The following is a 20,000-nucleotide window of genomic DNA, read 5'->3' on the forward strand; positions in this document are numbered from 1 at the left end:
CCCTTAGGCCAGATGTTAGACCTAAACCAGCCCCTGTCCTGTCCCTTAGGCCAGATGTTAGACCTAAAGAGCCCCTGTCCTGTCCCTTAGGCCAGATGTTATACCCAAACCAGCCACCTGTCCCTTAGGCCAGATGTTAGACCTAAACCAGCCCCTGTCCTGTCCCTTAGGCCAGATGTTAGACCTAAACCAGCCCCTGTCCCTTAGGCCAGATGTTAGACCTAAACCAGCCCCAGTCCTGTCCTTTAGGCCAGATGTTAGACCTAAACCAGACCCTGTCCTGTCCCTTAGGCCAGATGTTAGACCTAAACCAGCCCCTGTCCTGTCCCTTAGGCCAGATGTTAGACCTAAACCAGACCCTGTCCTGTCCCTTAGGCCAGATGTTAGACCTAAACCAGACCCTGTCCTGTCCCTTAGGCCAGATGTTAGACCTAAACCAGACCCTGTCCCTTAGGCCAGATGTTAGACCTAAACCAGCCCCTGTCCCTTAGGCCAGATGTTAGACCTAAACCAGCCCCTGTCCTGTCCCTTAGGCCAGATGTTAGACCTAAACCAGCCCCTGTCCTGTCCCTTAGGCCAGATGTTAGACCTAAACCAGCCCCAGTCCTGTCCTTTAGGCCAGATGTTAGACCTAAACCAGACCCTGTCCTGTCCCTTAGGCCAGATGTTAGACCTAAACCAGCCCCTGTCCCTTAGGCCAGATGTTAGACCTAAACCAGACCCTGTCCTGTCCCTTAGGCAGATGTTAGACCTAAACCAGACCCTGTCCTGTCCCTTAGGCCAGATGTTAGACCTAAACCAGCCCCTGTCCTGTCCCTTAGGCCAGATGTTAGACCTAAACCAGCCCCTGTCCTGTCCCTTAGGCCAGATGTTAGACCTAAACCAGCCCTGTACTGTCCCTGTGTGTGTGTGTGTGTGTGTGTGTGTGTGTGTGTGTGTGTGTGTGTGTGTGTGTGTGTGTGTGTGTGTGTCAGGACTCACGTCTCCAGGTTGTCCCCCTCCAGGATGGTCTGCACAGGGAGGTAGCCCATACGGGGGTGCTTAGCGAAGTATCGCTTGGTCCTGAATTTGTTTTTCAGTACCTTGGCAAAGTCCCTCACATCCTCCCCTGACGTAGTCTGAAACACACAGACACAGAACAAAGACCCCTTGTTCACAGTCCTAGTCTACAGATCCACAACACACAGTGACACACCCAAACACACAGACACACATAAACACACACATAGACACAGACACCCACACAGTGACACACCCAAACACACAGACACACATAAACACACACATAGACACAGACACCCACACAGTGACACACCCAAACACACAGACACACATAAACACACACATAGACACAGACGCCCACACAATGACACACACACACACACTCTGCCACACCCACACAATGACACACACACACACTCTGCCACACCCACACAATGACACACACACACACACACACACACACACACACACACACACACACACACACACACACACACACACACACACACACACACACACACACACACACACACAGCCTACTTTCAGCAGTGGGCCCTGGTGAATGGAACCATACATGTTGATTCAGGTTGATGTGACTGTTGTGAAGTGGGTTTAACTGTCTGACAACCACATTCAACTGGGAGGAAAGAGACACACTGACTTCATCTTTACAGGTTCATGGAGCAAATACAGGGATTCATTTACCCTGTCAGAAATACACCACCACACACACACATGTACCCACACACACACACACACACACACACACACATGTACCCACACACACACACATGTACCCCCCCCCACACACACACATGTACCCCCCCCACACACACACATGTACCCACACACACACACACACACACACACATGTACACACACATGTACCCACACACACACACACACACACATGTACCCCCCCCCCCCACACACACACACACACACATGTACCCACACCCACACTGTGTATACATACCGGTGTACAGTACTCCACCATGGGGTATTGCATCTTGTGTCCCTTAGCCACACGACCAGAGAAGAAGCAGCTTTGGCAGATGTCATAGTTAAAATGCTTTAAGCTTCGGTACCTGATGAAGAGAGGCAGACGGGGACAGAGGTTACACAGAGAGAGGCAGACACAGGGACAGAGGTTACACAGAGAGAGGCAGACACAGGGACAGAGGTTACACAGAGAGAGGCAGACACAGGGACAGAGGTTACACAGAGAGAGGCAGACACAGGGACAGAGGTTACACAGAGAGAGGCAGACACAGGGACAGAGGTTACACAGAGAGAGACAGACAGGGACAGAGGTTACACAGAGAGAGACAGACAGGGACAGAGGTTACACAGAGAGAGACAGACAGGGACAGAGGTTACACACAGAGAGAGGCAGACAGGGACAGAGGTTACAGAGAGAGAGGCAGATAGGGACAGAGGTTACACAGAGAGAGGCAGACAGGGACAGAGGTTACACAGAGAGAGGCAGACAGGGACAGAGGTTACACACAGAGAGAGGCAGACAGGGTCAGAGGTTACACAGAGAGAGGCAGACAGGGACAGAGGTTACACAGAGAGATGTTACATAGAGAGAGGCAGACAGGGCAGGGGTTACACAGAGAGAGGCAGACGGGGACAGAGGTTACACAGAGAGAGGCAGACAGGGACAGAGGTTACACAGAGAGAGGCAGACAGGGACAGAGGTTACACACAGAGAGAGGCAGACAGGGACAGAGGTTACAGAGAGAGAGGCAGATAGGGACAGAGGTTACACAGAGAGGGGCAGACAGGGACAGAGGTTACACAGAGAGAGGCAGACGGGGACAGAGGTTACACAGAGAGAGGCAGACAGGGACAGAGGTTACACAGAGAGAGGCAGACAGGGACAGAGGTTACACAGAGAGATGTTACATAGAGAGAGGCAGACAGGGCAGGGGTTACACAGAGAGAGGCAGACGGGGACAGAGGTTACACAAAGAGAGGCAGACAGGGACAGAGGTTACACACAGAGAGAGGCAGACAGGGACGAGGTTACACAGAGAGAGGCAGACAGGGACAGAGGTTACACACAGAGAGAGGCAGACAGAGACAGAGGTTACACAGAGAGGCAGACGGGGACAGAGGTTACACAGAGAGAGAGGCAGACAGGGACAGAGGTTACACAGAGAGAGGCAGACAGAGACAGAGGTTACACAGAGAGAGGCAGACAGGGACAGAGGTTACACAGAGAGAGGCAGACGGGGACAGAGGTTACACAGAGAGGCTGTCTGTCTGTCTGTCTCTGTCTGTCTGTCTACCTGAAGCCGATGATAGGACACTCCTTGCAGATGTTACACTTGGCCTGGTGTTTGGCCGTCTCAGCAGCCGCCACACGGTGTAAGACAGGCAGCCACACCATCGACTGAGGCTCCAGACGCATCCAGTCCAGGAACATAGCAGCTTCCAGCTCTGGCTTGTTATTGGCCTGTTAGACAGGAAGTACAATACATAACCAATCAGGAACATAGCAGCCTCCAGCTCTGGCTTGTTATTGGCCTGTTAGACAGGAAGTACAATACATAACCAATCAGGAACATAGCAGCTTCCAGCTCTGGCTTGTTATTGGCCTGTTAGACAGGAAGTACAATACATAACCAATCAGGAATATAGCAGCTTCCAGCTCTGGCTTGTTATTGGCCTGTTAGACAGGAAGTACAATACATAACCAGTCAGGAGCATAGCAGCTTCCAGCTCTGGCTTGTTATTGGCCTGTTAGACAGGAAGTACAATACATAACCAATCAGGAACATAGCAGCCTCCAGCTCTGGCTTGTTATTGGCCTGTTAGACAGGAAGTACAATACATAACATGGTTTGACTAACAGGACAAACCAGTGGGTTTTACAGTCTAAATATGTATAAGTTATGTATAAAGGGTTATATTACACTAGAACAAACAAGTTTAAAATAATACTGAACTACAAACTCTCAGGCTACTGTTTTCTCCAGGGGTTTTCCATTCCTCTCTACATATTGTCCCATGGACATATTTACTGCTGGGTACTGATGCAGTGATGACTGTAGAGAAGTTATTTCCACTGGCTGACAGATGGACCATAGATTACAGATCACCATAGAGTAATAGATTTACTGTGGCTAACACATTCGGTATGGTGATTCACTATAGCTAGCAGGCTAACAGATGTACTTTGGCTAACATAGACAGCAGGGTAACAGATGTACTGTGGCTAACACATTCGGTATGGTGATTCACTATAGCTAGAAGGCTAACAGATGTACTTTGGCTAACATAGCCACCAGGCTAACATATATACTCTGGCTAACACATTCAATATGTTGTTTCATTAGGCTATAGCTAGCAGGCTAACATAGATATCAGGCTAAAAAATATGTACTTTGGCTAACCTAGCTAGCAGGCTAACATATGTACTTTGGCATTCATAGCTAGCAGGCTAACATGTGTTATTTGGCTAACCTAGCTAGCAGGCTAACATATGTACTTTGGCTAACATAGCTAGTAGGTTAACATATGTTCTTTGGCTAACATAGCTAGCAGGCTAACATATGTTCTTTGGCTAACATAGCTAGCAGGCTAACATGTGTTATTTGGCTAACATAGCTAGCAGGCTAACAGATGTACTTTGGCTAAATTGGCTGCTGTGGATCATCTAGAAAGATGATTCCAACTCAGATCTTCCCAGCAGTCCTGTCTGATGTCCTTCTTTATTCCTATTTTTTATTATAATATTTCTTTGTATGGTATTTTCAGAGTACAATGTATAGACCTACTGATTAACAGCAAATGACTCTCTCTACCTAAAGAGACACTTTGTCAGACATTTTCCCACAGTGCACAGAATGGTTACCCATTAAATGCATGTGATCTGCAGAATGTGCTTAGCACAGTAGTGTGGAATGTGAGGTAGTTTATACGCCTGTATGTTATATGTACGTTGTTTGCATGTGGGTATGTATGTGTGTGTGTGTAAGCATGTGTGCGTGAGTGAGTGCATGTGTGTATGTGCGTCTGTGTGTGTGTGTGTGTGTGTGTGCATAGCGAGGACCACAGCTACTAGCTTCACATACAAACTGGAAGCAGCTGCGGACGCTGGGCTCGATGTTGGAGCCCCCGAAGGAGGCCACCTCTCCCAGCTGACGGGGGATCTGGATGGAATCATGGAGGAGAAGACCCAGCCTCCGCTGGTCACAGAACCCTGTTGCACTGGCTACCTGGCGGAACAGGACTGGTAGAGGTGGGGGAGGGAGAGAGGGAGGGAGGTAAATACCCAAGTCAAGAGATACATACTAACATACTAACATACTAGACCACATGGATACTGTCTCTATATACTAGTTATACTAACATACTAACAGACTAGACCACATGGATACTGTCTCTATATACTAGTTATACTAACATACTAACAGACTAGACCACATGGATACTGTCTCTATATACTAGTTATACTAGTTATACTAACAGACTAGACCACATGGATACTGTCTCTATATACTAGTTATACTAACAGACTAGACCACATGGATACTGTCTCTATATACTAGTTATACTAACAGACTAGACCACATGGATACTGTCTCTATATACTAGTTATACTAACAGACTAGACCACATGGATACTGTCTCTATATACTAGTTATACTAACAGACTAGACCACATGGATGCTGTCTCTATATACTAGTTATACTAACAGACTAGACCACATGGATACTGTCTCTATATACTAGTTATACTAACATACTAGACCACATGGATACTGTCTCTATATACTAGTTATACTAGTTATACTAACAGACTAGACCACATGGATACTGTCTCTATATACTAGTTATACTAGTTATACTAACAGACTAGACCACATGGATACTGTCTCTATATACTAGTTATACTAACAGACTAGACCACATGGATACTGTCTCTATATACTAGTTATACTAGTTATACTAACAGACTAGACCACATGGATACTGTCTCTATATACTAGTTATACTAACAGACTAGACCACATGGATACTGTCTCTATATACTAGTTATACTAACAGACTAGACCACATGGATACTGTCTCTATATACTAGTTATACTAACAGACTAGACCACATGGATACTGTCTCTATATATTAGTTATACTAGTTATACTAACAGACTTGACCACATGGATACTGTCTCTATATACTAGTTATACTAGTTATACTAACAGACTAGACCACATGGATACTGTCTCTATATACTAGTTATACTAACAGACTAGACCACATGGATACTGTCTCTATATACTAGTTATACTAACAGACTAGACCACATGGATACTGTCTCTATATATTAGTTATACTAGTTATACTAACAGACTTGACCACATGGATACTGTCTCTATATACTAGTTATACTAGTTATACTAACAGACTTGACCACATGGATACTGTCTCTATATACTAGTTATACTAGTTATACTAACAGACTAGACCACATGGATACTGTCTCTATATACTAGTTATACTAACAGACTAGACCACATGGATACTGTCTCTATATACTAGTTATACTAACAGACTAGACCACATGGATACTGTCTCTATATATTAGTTATACTAGTTATACTAACATACTAGACCACATGGATACTGTCTCTATATACTAGTTATACTAGTTATACTAACAGACTTGACCACATGGATACTGTCTCTATATACTAGTTATACTAGTTATACTAACAGACTAGACCACATGGATACTGTCTCTATATACTAGTTATACTAACAGACTAGACCACATGGATACTGTCTCTATATATTAGTTATACTAGTTATACTAACAGACTTGACCACATGGATACTGTCTCTATATACTAGTTATACTAGTTATACTAACAGACTTGACCACATGGATACTGTCTCTATATACTAGTTATACTAGTTATACTAACAGACTAGACCACATGGATACTGTCTCTATATACTAGTTATACTAACAGACTAGACCACATGGATACTGTCTCTATATACTAGTTATACTAGTTATACTAACATACTAGACCACATGGATACTGTCTCTATATACTAGTTATACTAGTTATACTAACAGACTAGACCACATGGATACTGTCTCTATATACTAGTTATACTAACAGACTAGACCACATGGATGCTGTCTCTATATACTAGTTATACTAACAGACTAGACCACATGGATACTGTCTCTATATACTAGTTATACTAGTTATACTAACAGACTAGACCACATGGATACTGTCTCTATATACTAGTTATACTAGTTATACTAACAGACTAGACCACATGGATACTGTCTCTATATACTAGTTATACTAACAGACTAGACCACATGGATACTGTCTCTATATACTAGTTATACTAGTTATACTAACAGACTAGACCACATGGATACTGTCTCTATATACTAGTTATACTAACAGACTAGACCACATGGATACTGTCTCTATATACTAGTTATACTAGTTATACTAACAGACTAGACCACATGGATACTGTCTCTATATACTAGTTATACTAACAGACTAGACCACATGGATACTGTCTCTATATACTAGTTATACTAGTTATACTAACAGACTAGACCACATGGATACTGGCAGGTGAGGTAATATATAGATCAGTCACTACTTACATCTGTATTTGTCCTCCAGGTGAGGTAATATATAGGTCAGTCACTACTTACATCTGTATTTGTCCTCCAGGTGTGGTAATATATAGATCAGTCACTACTTACATCTGTATTTGTCCTCCAGGTGTGCTTTGCAGAGTGAGATGATGCCGGTTTTGAAGGACAGAGTTCTGATTTTTCCACTTCTTCCTCTGTGAAACCAATCAATCATATCAATAAATTAGATCAATCAATCATATCAATATATCAGATGTCAATCAATCATGTAAATCAATCATGTCAATCAATCATGTCAATCAATCATGTCAATCAATCATATAAATCAATCAGATACTCATCAATCAGTGTAGTTAGGGACGTGTCGTTAGGGACGTGTTGTTAAGTACGTGTCGTTAGGGACGTGTCGTTAAGTACGTGTCGTTAGGGACGTGTCGTTAAGTACGTGTCGTTAGGGACGTGTCGTTAAGTACGTGTCGTTAAGTACGTTTCGTTAAGTACGTGTCGATAGGGACGTGTCGATAGGGACGTGTCGATAGGGACGTGTCGATAGGGACGTGTCGTTAAGTACGTGTCGATAGGGAAGTGTCGATAGGGACGTGTCGATAGGGACGTGTCGTTAAGTACGTGTCGATAGGGACGTGTCGTTAAATACGTGTCGTTAGGGACGTGTCGATAGGGACGTGTCGTTAAGTACGTGTCGTTAGGGACGTGTCGTTAAGTACGTGTCGATAGGGACGTGTCGTTAAGTACGTGTCGTTAAAACTTCTTATGGCTGCAGGGGCAGTATTGAGTAGCTTGGATGAATAAGGTGCCCAGAGGTGCCCAGAGTAAACGGACTGCTCCTCAGTCCCAGTTGCTAATATATGCATAGTATTATTAGTATTCGATAGAAAACACTCTGAAGTTTCTAAAACTGTTTGAATGATGTCTGTGAGTATAACTGAACTCATATGGAAGGCAAAAACCTGAGAAGAAATCCAAACAGGAAGTGAGAAATCTGAGGTTGGTCGATTTTCAACCCAGCCCCTATTGAATACACAGTGGGATATTGATCAAGTTGCACTTCCACTAGATGTCAACCGTCTTTAGAAATTTGAATGAGGCTTCTACTGTGTTGTGGAGCCGACATTTATAATGAGTATTTCTAAAAAATGAATGTAAAAAAAATGTAAAATGGCTCTCTGCAATATCACCGGATGTTTTTGGAACTAGTGAACGTAACGCGCCAATGTATACTGAGATTTTTTTAATATAAATATGAACTTTATCAAACAAAACATACATGTATTGTGTAACATGAAGTCATATGAGTGTCATCTGATGAAGATCATCAAAGGTTAGTGATTAATTTTATCTATTTGTGCTTTTTGTGACTTTGTGCTTTTTTGTGACCTAACATAACCGTTTGTGGTGCTTTCGCTGTAAAGCCTATTTGAAATCGGACACTGTGGTGGGATTAACAACAAGACTACCTTTAAAACGCTATAAGATACATGTATATTTGAGAAATTTTAATTATGAGATTTCTGTTGTTTTGAATTTGGCGCCCTGCACTTTCACTGGCTGTTGTCATATCGATCCCGTTAACGGGATTTCAACCCTAAGAAGTTTTAAGTACGTGTCGATAGGGACATGTCGTTATGGACGTGTCGTTAACCTCTTGAACCTCGGGGGGCAGTATTTCATTTTTGGATGAAAAACGTTCCCGTTTTAAACAAGATATTTTGTCACGAAAAGATTCTCGACTATGCATGTAATTGACAGCTTTGGAAAGAAAACACTGACGTTTCCAAAACTGCAAAGATATTGTCTGTGAGTGCCACAGAACTAATGCTACAGGCGAAACCAAGATGAAATTTCATACAGGAAGTGAGCCAGATTTTGGAGGCGCTGTGTTCCAATGTCTCCTTATATGGCTGTGAATGCGCAAGGAATGAGCCTCCACTTTCTGTCGTTTCCCCAAGGTGTTTGCAGCATTGTGACGTATTTGTAGGCATATCATTGGAAGATTGACCATAAGAGACTACATTTACCAGGTGTCCGCCCGGTGTCCTCCGTCGAAACTATTGCGTAATCTCCAGGTGCGTGCATTTTTCCATTTTGAACAGAGGAGAAACCAAACTGCAACGAGTGATTTATCATCGAATAGATATGTGAAAAACACCTTGAGGATTGATTCTAAACAACGTTTGCCATGTTTCTGTCGATATTATGGAGCTAATTTGGAAAAAAGTTTGCGTTGTAATGACTGAATTTTCGGGGGGTTTTCTTAGCCAAACGTGATGAACAAAACGGAGCGATTTCTCCTTCACAAATAATATTTTTGGGAAAACTGAACATTTGCTATCTAACTGAGAGTCTCATCATTGAAAACATCCGAAGTTCTTCAAAGGTAAATTATTTTATTTGAATGCTTTTCTTGTTTTTGTGAAAATGTTGCCTGCTGAATGCTAGGCTTAATGCTATGCTAGCTATCAATACTCTTACACAAATGCTTGTGTAGCTATGGTTGAAAAGCATTTTTTGAAAATCTGAGATGACAGTGTTGTTAACAAAAGGCTAAGCTTGTGAGCCAATATATTTATTTCATTTCATTTGCAATTTTCATGAATAGTTAACGTTGCGTTATGGTAATGAGCTTGAGGCTATAATTACGCTCCCGGATACAGGATTGCTCGTCGCAACAGGTTAAGTACGTGTCGTTAAGTACGTGTCGTTAGGTACGTGTCGTTAGGGACCTCACGACACGTCCCTAACGACACGTACTTAACGACACGCCCCTAACAACACGTACTTAACGACACGTTAAGTACGTGTTGTTAGGGGCGTGTCGTTAAGTACGTGTCGTTAGGGACGTGTCGTGAGTGTTGTGTGTGTCCTATACGTACGTGTCATAAACATTGAGCAGCCAGTTGAGACACATGTCGACACACAGCGGGACGTTGACCAGGTTCCCATGCTGCTGGTCCAGTTTCTCATAGAGGCTGGTCAGACACGTCATCACCTGCATGATGTCCATCAGATGCTCATTCTGCTTCAGGCCATGCTGCTCAAAGACCTCACACGCTGCGGGCATACCCAGGAGGTCCACTGGAGAGGAGAGGAGGGAGGGAGTTGAGTTGAGATGAGGGAGGGGAGAGAGGAGAGGATGAGATGAGGGAGGGATGGAGGAGAGAGGAGATGAGGGAGAGATGGAGGGGAGGATGAGGGAGGGGAGAGAGGAGAGGATGAGATGATGGAGGAGGAGAGAGGAGTGGAGGAGATGAGGGAGGGAGTTGAGATGAGGGAGGGGAGAGGATGAGGGAGGGGAGAGAGGAGAGGATGAGATGATGGAGAGAGGAGTGGAGGAGATGAGGGAGGGAGTTGAGATGAGAGAGGAGAGGAGAGGTTGAGATGAGGGAGGGATGGAGGGCGGTGACACTGTGAGAGGGTTAGACTTACGACACAGAGCTTTCTGCAGGCGTCTCAGCTTCATGGCTGTCCGGTAGGCTGAGAAACGCACGTTGTTCAGGTCGGCTGCAGAGACGCATGGAGAGACAGTAAAACTAAACACAGTGTATCTCCATCCAGAACCAGCCATTGGTCCTGCTACTGGACTTGATGTCGCTCGCTCACACTATTGGTCCAATACACTTGTAAAGAGCTAGGGTTGCAAAACTCCGGAAACTTTCAATAAATTCTCTGGTTTTCCCGAAATCCTGGTTGGAGGATTCCCGGAATCAGAAGGGAATGAGCAGGAAATCCAACCGGGATGTTTTTGGAAAACAGGGAATTTATTGAAAGTTGACTGAGTTTTGCAACCCTATACAGGGCAAACCTAATCAAGTACATCTGAAATAGGTCCTACTTGACAAAGGTTCAATTTGTCTGTTGGTCCACTGTATGTAGACCTCTTACCCAGAGACTGGTAGAGGTCGGCCATCTTGGGATGGTCCCAGCATGTTGTCTGTGTCTGGTGGCTGAAGGAGAGGTCAGGAGAATAAAGAGGTCAATACAACCTGGCCCGTGCACAGATACTTTGGGGTCCAAAAAGGTTTTCCTGCAACAGCTCGTTAAGCAATTATGACTTTGATCATTTAGTTCCATAGAAGCAATAGAGGGACACATCTTAAAGGCAAATTAAATGACACAAATAAAAATCCCTTAGTCTCAAAGGCTTCAGTCTTATTTACTAGAATAATCCTACCATATGCTACAGTTACCACGACGACTTACAGGCAGTGAGCTCAGAACAACAACATGTATACAACAAACAAATATCAGTGTGTGAATTTCAACCACCACCCAAAAGGACACTTTGGAGATTGGAAGGGCAAAGGGGCATGTGCTCTGCTCAGGTAGAGCCCTATCTGTCCACGTGCCTGAATATACACACACACACAGCGCAAGGGACGTGTTGACTGCAAAGAGTACACAAAGGGGTTATATCACATGTGACGCCGTGTACACACTGATTGTGTGTGTGGGGTGAAGCAAGGTGAAGCAGGGTAAAGGGACCAGGGAAGACAGTGATGGTCCTGTGAGGTGAAGCAGGGTAAAGGGACCAGGGAAGACAGTGATGGGTCCTGTGAGGTGAAGCAGGGTAAAGGGACCAGGGAAGACAGTGATGGGTCCTGTGAGGTGAAGCAGGGTAAAGGGACCAGGGAAGACAGTGATGGTCCTGTGGGGTGAAGCAGGGTAAAGGGACCAGGGAAGACAGTGATGGTCCTGTGAGGTGAAGCAGGGTAAAGGGACCAGGGAAGACAGTGATGTCCTGTGGGGTGAAGCAGGGTAAAGGGACCAGGGAAGACAGTGATGGGTCCTGTGAGGTGAAGCAGGGTAAAGGGACCAGGGAAGACAGTGATGGGTCCTGTAGGGTGAAGCAGGGTGAAGGGACCAGGGAAGACAGTAAAGACAGTGATGGGTCCTGTGAGGTGAAGCAGGGTAAAGGGACCAGGGAAGACAGTGATGGGTCCTGTGGGGTGAAGCAGGGTAAAGGGACCAGGGAAGACAGTGATGGTCCTGTGGGGTGAAGCAGGGTAAAGGGACCAGGGAAGACAGTGATGGGTCCTATGGGGTGAAGCAGGGTGAAGGGACCAGGGAAGACAGTGAAGAAAGTGATGGGTCCTGTGGGGTGAAGCAGGGTAAAGGGACCAGGGAAGACAGTGATGGGTCCTGTGGGGTGAAGCAGGGTAAAGGGACCAGGGAAGACAGTGATGGGTCCTGTGGGGTGAAGCAGGGTAAAGGGACCAGGGAAGACAGTGATGGGTCCTGTGGGGTGAAGCAGGGTAAAGGGACCAGGGAAGACAGTGATGGGTCCTATGGGGTGAAGCAGGGTGAAGGGACCAGGGAAGACAGTGAAGACAGTGATGGGTCCTGTGGGGTGAAGCAGGGTAAAGGGACCAGGGAAGACAGTGATGGGTCCTGTGGGGTGAAGCAGGGTAAAGGGACCAGGGAAGACAGTGATGGGTCCTGTGGGGTGAAGCAGGGTAAAGGGACCAGGGAAGACAGTTATGGGTCCTGTGGGGTGAAGCAGGGTAAAGGGACCAGGGAAGACAGTGATGGGTCCTGTGGGGTGAAGCAGGGTAAAGGGACCAGGGAAGACAGTGATGGGTCCTATGGGGTGAAGCAGGGTAAAGGGACCAGGGAAGACAGTGATGGGTCCTGTGGGGTGAAGCAGGGTAAAGGGACCAGGGAAGACAGTGATGGGTCCTGTGGGGTGAAGCAGGGTAAAGGGACCAGGGAAGACAGTGATGGGTCCTGTGGGGTGAAGCAGGGTAAAGGGACCAGGGAAGACAGTTATGGGTCCTGTGGGGTGAAGCAGGGTAAAGGGACCAGGGAAGACAGTGATGGGTCCTGTGGGGTGAAGCAGGGTAAAGGGACCAGGGAAGACAGTGATGGGTCCTATGGGGTGAAGCAGGGTAAAGGGACCAGGGAAGACAGTGATGGGTCCTGTGGGGTGAAGCAGGGTAAAGGGACCAGGGAAGACAGTGATGGGTCCTGTGGGGTGAAGCAGGGTAAAGGGACCAGGGAAGACAGTGATGGGTCCTGTGGGGTGAAGCAGGGTAAAGGGACCAGGGAAGACAGTTATGGGTCCTGTGGGGTGAAGCAGGGTAAAGGGACCAGGGAAGACAGTGATGGGTCCTGTGGGGTGAAGCAGGGTAAAGGGACCAGGGAAGACAGTGATGGGTCCTGTAGGGTGAAGCAGGGTGAAGGGACCAGGGAAGACAGTAAAGACAGTGATGGGTCCTGTGAGGTGAAGCAGGGTAAAGGGACCAGGGAAGACAGTGATGGGTCCTGTGGGGTGAAGCAGGGTAAAGGGACCAGGGAAGACAGTGATGGTCCTGTGGGGTGAAGCAGGGTAAAGGGACCAGGGAAGACAGTGATGGGTCCTATGGGGTGAAGCAGGGTGAAGGGACCAGGGAAGACAGTGAAGAAAGTGATGGGTCCTGTGGGGTGAAGCAGGGTAAAGGGACCAGGGAAGACAGTGATGGGTCCTGTGGGGTGAAGCAGGGTAAAGGGACCAGGGAAGACAGTGATGGGTCCTGTGGGGTGAAGCAGGGTAAAGGGACCAGGGAAGACAGTGATGGGTCCTGTGGGGTGAAGCAGGGTAAAGGGACCAGGGAAGACAGTGATGGGTCCTATGGGGTGAAGCAGGGTGAAGGGACCAGGGAAGACAGTGAAGACAGTGATGGGTCCTGTGGGGTGAAGCAGGGTAAAGGGACCAGGGAAGACAGTGATGGGTCCTGTGGGGTGAAGCAGGGTAAAGGGACCAGGGAAGACAGTGATGGGTCCTGTGGGGTGAAGCAGGGTAAAGGGACCAGGGAAGACAGTTATGGGTCCTGTGGGGTGAAGCAGGGTAAAGGGACCAGGGAAGACAGTGATGGGTCCTGTGGGGTGAAGCAGGGTAAAGGGACCAGGGAAGACAGTGATGGGTCCTATGGGGTGAAGCAGGGTAAAGGGACCAGGGAAGACAGTGATGGGTCCTGTGGGGTGAAGCAGGGTAAAGGGACCAGGGAAGACAGTGATGGGTCCTGTGGGGTGAAGCAGGGTAAAGGGACCAGGGAAGACAGTGATGGGTCCTGTGGGGTGAAGCAGGGTAAAGGGACCAGGGAAGACAGTTATGGGTCCTGTGGGGTGAAGCAGGGTAAAGGGACCAGGGAAGACAGTGATGGGTCCTGTGGGGTGAAGCAGGGTAAAGGGACCAGGGAAGACAGTGATGGGTCCTATGGGGTGAAGCAGGGTAAAGGGACCAGGGAAGACAGTGATGGGTCCTGTGGGGTGAAGCAGGGTAAAGGGACCAGGGAAGACAGTGATGGGTCCTGTGGGGTGAAGCAGGGTAAAGGGACCAGGGAAGACAGTGATGGGTCCTGTGGGGTGAAGCAGGGTAAAGGGACCAGGGAAGACAGTTATGGGTCCTGTGGGGTGAAGCAGGGTAAAGGGACCAGGGAAGACAGTGATGGGTCCTGTGGGGTGAAGCAGGGTAAAGGGACCAGGGAAGACAGTGATGGGTCCTATGGGGTGAAGCAGGGTAAAGGGACCAGGGAAGACAGTGATGGGTCCTGTAGGGTGAAGCAGGGTAAAGGGACCAGGGAAGACAGTAAAGACAGTGGGTGATGGTTCCTGCATTCCAAACACCACTCAGACTAAAACTCACAGCATGACCCTCTCTCACCTTGGCAACGAGGACAGCCGCTGCTGGCTCCAATGGAGTGTGTGTGTGTGTGTGTGTGTGTGTGTGTGTGTGTGTGTGTGTGTGTGTGTGTGTGTGTGTGTGTGTGTGTGTGTGTGTGTGTGTGTGTGTGTGTGTGTGTGTGTGTGTGTGTGTGTGTGTGTGAGTGAGTGAGTGAGTGAGTGTGTGCGCGCGGCGGAAGTTAAAACTGGCTAGCTGTTATATAATTCCACCTGCTTTTACAGTGACTCTGTGTCAGATCACTTAGTCTAGCCAAAGTGTTAGCTACTAGTTACAGTACTACCTCTCTCCTCTCCTCCACCTGTCCTCTCTTCCTCCTTTCCTCTCTTCCACCTCCTTCTCCACATTACCTCCTCCACTTCTCCTCTCTTCCTCCTTTCCTCTCTTCTCCTTTCCTCTCTTCCACCTCCTCCTCCACCTCTCCCCTCTTCCTCCTTTCCTCTCTTCTCCTCTCTTGCACCTCCTTCTCCACATTACCTCCTCCTCCACCTCTCCTCTCTTCCTCCTTTCCTCTCCTCCACCTCTCCTCTCTTCCTCCTTTCCTCTCTTCCACCTCCTTCTCCACATTACCTCCTCCTCCTCCACCTCTCCCCTCTTCCTCCTTTCCTCTCCTCTCTTGCACCTCCTTCTCCACATTACCTCCTCCTCCACCTCTCCTCTTCCTCCTCTCCTCTCTTCCACCTCCTTCTCCACATGACCTCCTCCTCCACCTCTCTTCCACCTCTCCTCTCTTCTACCTCCTCCACATTACCTCCTCCACCTCTCTTCCTCCTCTCCTCTCGTCTTTTCCACCTCTCCTCTCTTCCTCCACCTCTCTTCCTCCTCTCCTCTCTTCCACCTCCTCCTCTCCATTCCTCTCTCCTTCTCCTATATCTCCCATCATCCCACCTACTCCTCACCACTGCTGCCAGCTCAAAGCAGATTGGAGAAATGTGTGTGACCAAAATAGAGCAGGAGTGGGTAAGAGAGTGTATGAGGAAGTGTGTGGAGACGTGATGCGTCAGAAGGCTTAGACAAGAAGTCAAGTCAATGTTACGTCCCAAATTACCCTTTATTGTGCACTCCTTTTGACCAAGAGGGAATAGGGTGTCATTTGGGACGCATATTAAACAAATCAAAATATATTATATATATGAGATTCTTCTAAGTAGCCACCCTTTGCCTTGATGACAGCGTTGCACACTCTTGGCATTCTCTCAACCAGCTTCATCTGGAATGCTTTTCTAACAGTTTTGAAGGAGTTCCCACATATGCTGAGCACTTGTTGGGATGCTTTCCCTTCACTCTTTGGTCCAACTCATCCCAAACCATCTCAATTCGGTTGAGGTCGGGTGGTTGTGGAGGCCAGGTCATCTGATGCAGCACTCCGTCACTCGCCATCACTCGGTTTTTGCGACTTGAGGAAACTTTCAAAGTTCTTCATGTCTTAAAGTAATGATGGACTGTCGTTTCTCTTTGCTTACTTGAGCTGTTCTTTCCATAACATGGACTTGGTCTTTTACCAAATAAGGCTCTCTTCTGTATACCACCCCTACCTTGTAACAACACAACTGATTGGCTCAAACACATTAAAAAGTAAAGACATTCCACAAATGAACTTTTAACAAATCACACCTGTTAATTGAAATTCATTCCAGGTGGCTATCTCATGAAGCTGGTTGAGAGAATGGCAAGAGTGTGCAAAGCTGTCATCAAGGCAACGGGTGGCTACCAATGTGATGGAGGAAACACCGTCCAACTGGCAACCGTGTCAGTGTGCATACGCCCACGCCACCACAGAAGGCGCTAGCGCACGATGGTACAAGGACATCCCAGCAGGCCCTCCCCTAACCCGGACGACGCTGGGCCAAACCCTCCCCTAACCCGGACCACGCTGGGCCAAACCCTCCCCTAACCCGGACCACGCTGGGCCAAACCCTCCCCTAACCCAGACGACGCTGGGCCAAACCCTCCCCTAACCCGGACGACGCTGGGTCAAATGTGCGCCGCCTCTTGGAGCCGGTCGCGGCTGGCTGCGACACAGCCCGAGATCGAACCCGGATCTGTAGTGAAGCCTTAGACCGTTGCGACACAGCCCAAAATCGAACCCGGATCTGTAGTGACGCCTTAGACCGCTGCGCCACTCGGGAGGCCCCTTCCATAGTATGTTGATTAACCTGGTTGTGCATGTAACAAAATCTTCTGCTGGCACACCCTGGCTATATAATGGTGTTATCTCACCAGCATTTAGGCTAAGTAACAGAACACCATCCTTGACTTGAAGGTGTGTCTCAGTGTATATGCATGATGTCATAGCCACGCCTTCTATAAAATGATACTAGCCAATCCCCCCTTGTAACCAGGTTGTCACATAGAGGTGGAAAGACATCTTCCACAAGGCAGGCCTTGTAGTCTACACTAATATGAAACACACCAGTACTAGTCATTCACATCACTATGAAGTGGAGAGTAATCCCAGCAGGCATTTCCAGGAAGAGACTGATCCTCTCACCAATTCTATTTTTAAACATTCTATCAATTCTATGTTTATTCATGTCATTGTTATTAAAAGACCAGGCCAGAGTGAATGACTGAATGGTTTCCATAGTGACTATACTGTAGCTGGAGTGTTCATGTTGCACTAGTACTCTACTAATACTCTAGACTAGTGTAGCCTATAGGCTATGTTCTAAATTATAACCTGGCTGGTTCCAGGCCTGAATGCTGATTGGCCGACAGTCGTGGTATAATCAGACTGTATACCCAGGTATGACATTTATTTTTACTGCTCTAACTACGTTGGTAACCAGTTTATAATATCAATAAGGAACCTCGGGGGTTTGTGGTATATTTTTTATATTTAATTTTTTATTTCACCTTTATTTAACCAGGTAGGCTAGTTGAGAACACCTTTATTTAACCAGGTAGGCTAGTTGAGAACACCTTTATTTAACCAGGTAGGCTAGTTGAGAACACCTTTATTTAACCAGGTAGGCTAGTTGAGAACACCTTTATTTAACCAGGTAGGCTAGTTGAGAACACCTTTATTTAACCAGGTAGGCTAGTTGAGAACACCTTTATTTAACCAGGTAGGCTAGTTGAGAACACCTTTATTTAACCAGGTAGGCTAGTTGAGAACACCTTTATTTAACCAGGTAGGCTAGTTGAGAACACCTTTATTTAACCAGGTAGGCTAGTTGAGAACACCTTTATTTAACCAGGTAGGCTAGTTGAGAACACCTTTATTTAACCAGGTAGGCTAGTTGAGAACACCTTTATTTAACCAGGTAGGCTAGTTGAGAACACCTTTATTTAACCAGGTAGGCTAGTTGAGAACACCTTTATTTAACCAGGTAGGCTAGTTGAGAACACCTTTATTTAACCAGGTAGGCTAGTTGAGAACACCTTTATTTAACCAGGTAGGCTAGTTGAGAACACCTTTATTTAACCAGGTAGGCTAGTTGAGAACACCTTTATTTAACCAGGTAGGCTAGTTGAGAACACCTTTATTTAACCAGGTAGGCTAGTTGAGAACACCTTTATTTAACCAGGTAGGCTAGTTGAGAACACCTTTATTTAACCAGGTAGGCTAGTTGAGAACACCTTTATTTAACCAGGTAGGCTAGTTGAGAACACCTTTATTTAACCAGGTAGGCTAGTTGAGAACACCTTTATTTAACCAGGTAGGCTAGTTGAGAACAAGTTCTCATTTGCAACTGCGACCTGGCCAAGATAAAGCATAGCAGTGTGAACAGACACACCGCTATGGGCAATGTACCACGGCTAAGGGCTGTGTCCAGGCACTCTGCGTTGTGTTGTGCCTAAGAACAGCCCTTAGCCGTGGTATATTGGCCATATACCACAAACCCCCGAGGTGCCTTATTGCTTAAGTGGCTCTTTTGACCCCAACCCTGTTTTGAGGACCACCTTACACCAAGACAGATGTGAGAACACATGACCAGCTGTTATGTCTAGTCTAACTCTAAAATAACAGTTAACTAGCTGTTATGTCTAGTCTAACTCTAAAATAACAGTTAACCAGCTGGTATGTCTAGTCTAACTCTAAAATAACAGTTAACCAGCTGTTATGTCTAGTCTAACTGTAAAATAACAGTTAACCAGCTGTTATGTCTAGTCTAACTCTAAAATAACAGTTAACCAGCTGGTATGTCTATTCTAACTCTAAAATAACAGCAGTGTAATGATCCTAATAAACCTGCCATGCAAACTGTAGCTACTGTGAGACTAGAGCATGTGTGTGTGTGTGTAGCAGCACACTAGAGCTAGAGAGAGATTCATTATTCATGCTGTGTCCTTTCTGTGACCAGGAATCTGTGTCTCATTGAGATGTCAACCTCTTTTACTAGAAAGACCTGCCTGCCTGTCTGCCCGCTGTAATCCAGTAGGCCTCCTGTCTGCCCACTGTAATCCAGTAGGCCTCCTGTCTGCCCACTGTAATCCAGTAGGCCTCCTGTCTGCCCACTGTAACCCAGTAGGTCTTCTGTCTGCCCGCTGTAATCCAGTAGGTCTCCTGTCTGCCAGCTGTAATCCAGTAGGCCTCCTGTCTGCCCACTGTAACCCAGTAGGTCTCCTGTCTGCCCGCTGTAATCCAGTAGGTCTCCTGTCTGCCCGCTGTAATCCAGTAGGTCTCCTGTCTGCCATCTGTAATCCAGTAGGTTTCCTGTCTGCTG

At 46.6% G+C, this 20,000-nt stretch overlaps 1 protein-coding gene across 1 annotated transcript in view; it reads right to left on the reverse strand.

The window, feature by feature from the left end:
• The window catches only part of LOC109879947 (dystrophin), a 237,438-nt gene that overhangs the window by 25,241 nt on the left and 192,197 nt on the right, over positions 1-20,000 (reverse strand). Inside the window, 8 exon segments of the mRNA XM_031819531.1 lie at positions 982-1,118; positions 1,979-2,090; positions 3,300-3,466; positions 5,088-5,245; positions 7,764-7,849; positions 10,547-10,748; positions 11,100-11,174; positions 11,556-11,617. Of these exon segments, the coding sequence (XP_031675391.1) occupies positions 982-1,118; positions 1,979-2,090; positions 3,300-3,466; positions 5,088-5,245; positions 7,764-7,849; positions 10,547-10,748; positions 11,100-11,174; positions 11,556-11,617 (999 nt within the window).

This window comes from Oncorhynchus kisutch, unplaced genomic scaffold (assembly GCF_002021735.2).
Source record: "Oncorhynchus kisutch isolate 150728-3 unplaced genomic scaffold, Okis_V2 scaffold2241, whole genome shotgun sequence".
In the NCBI taxonomy this organism is placed as follows: domain Eukaryota; kingdom Metazoa; phylum Chordata; class Actinopteri; order Salmoniformes; family Salmonidae; genus Oncorhynchus; species Oncorhynchus kisutch.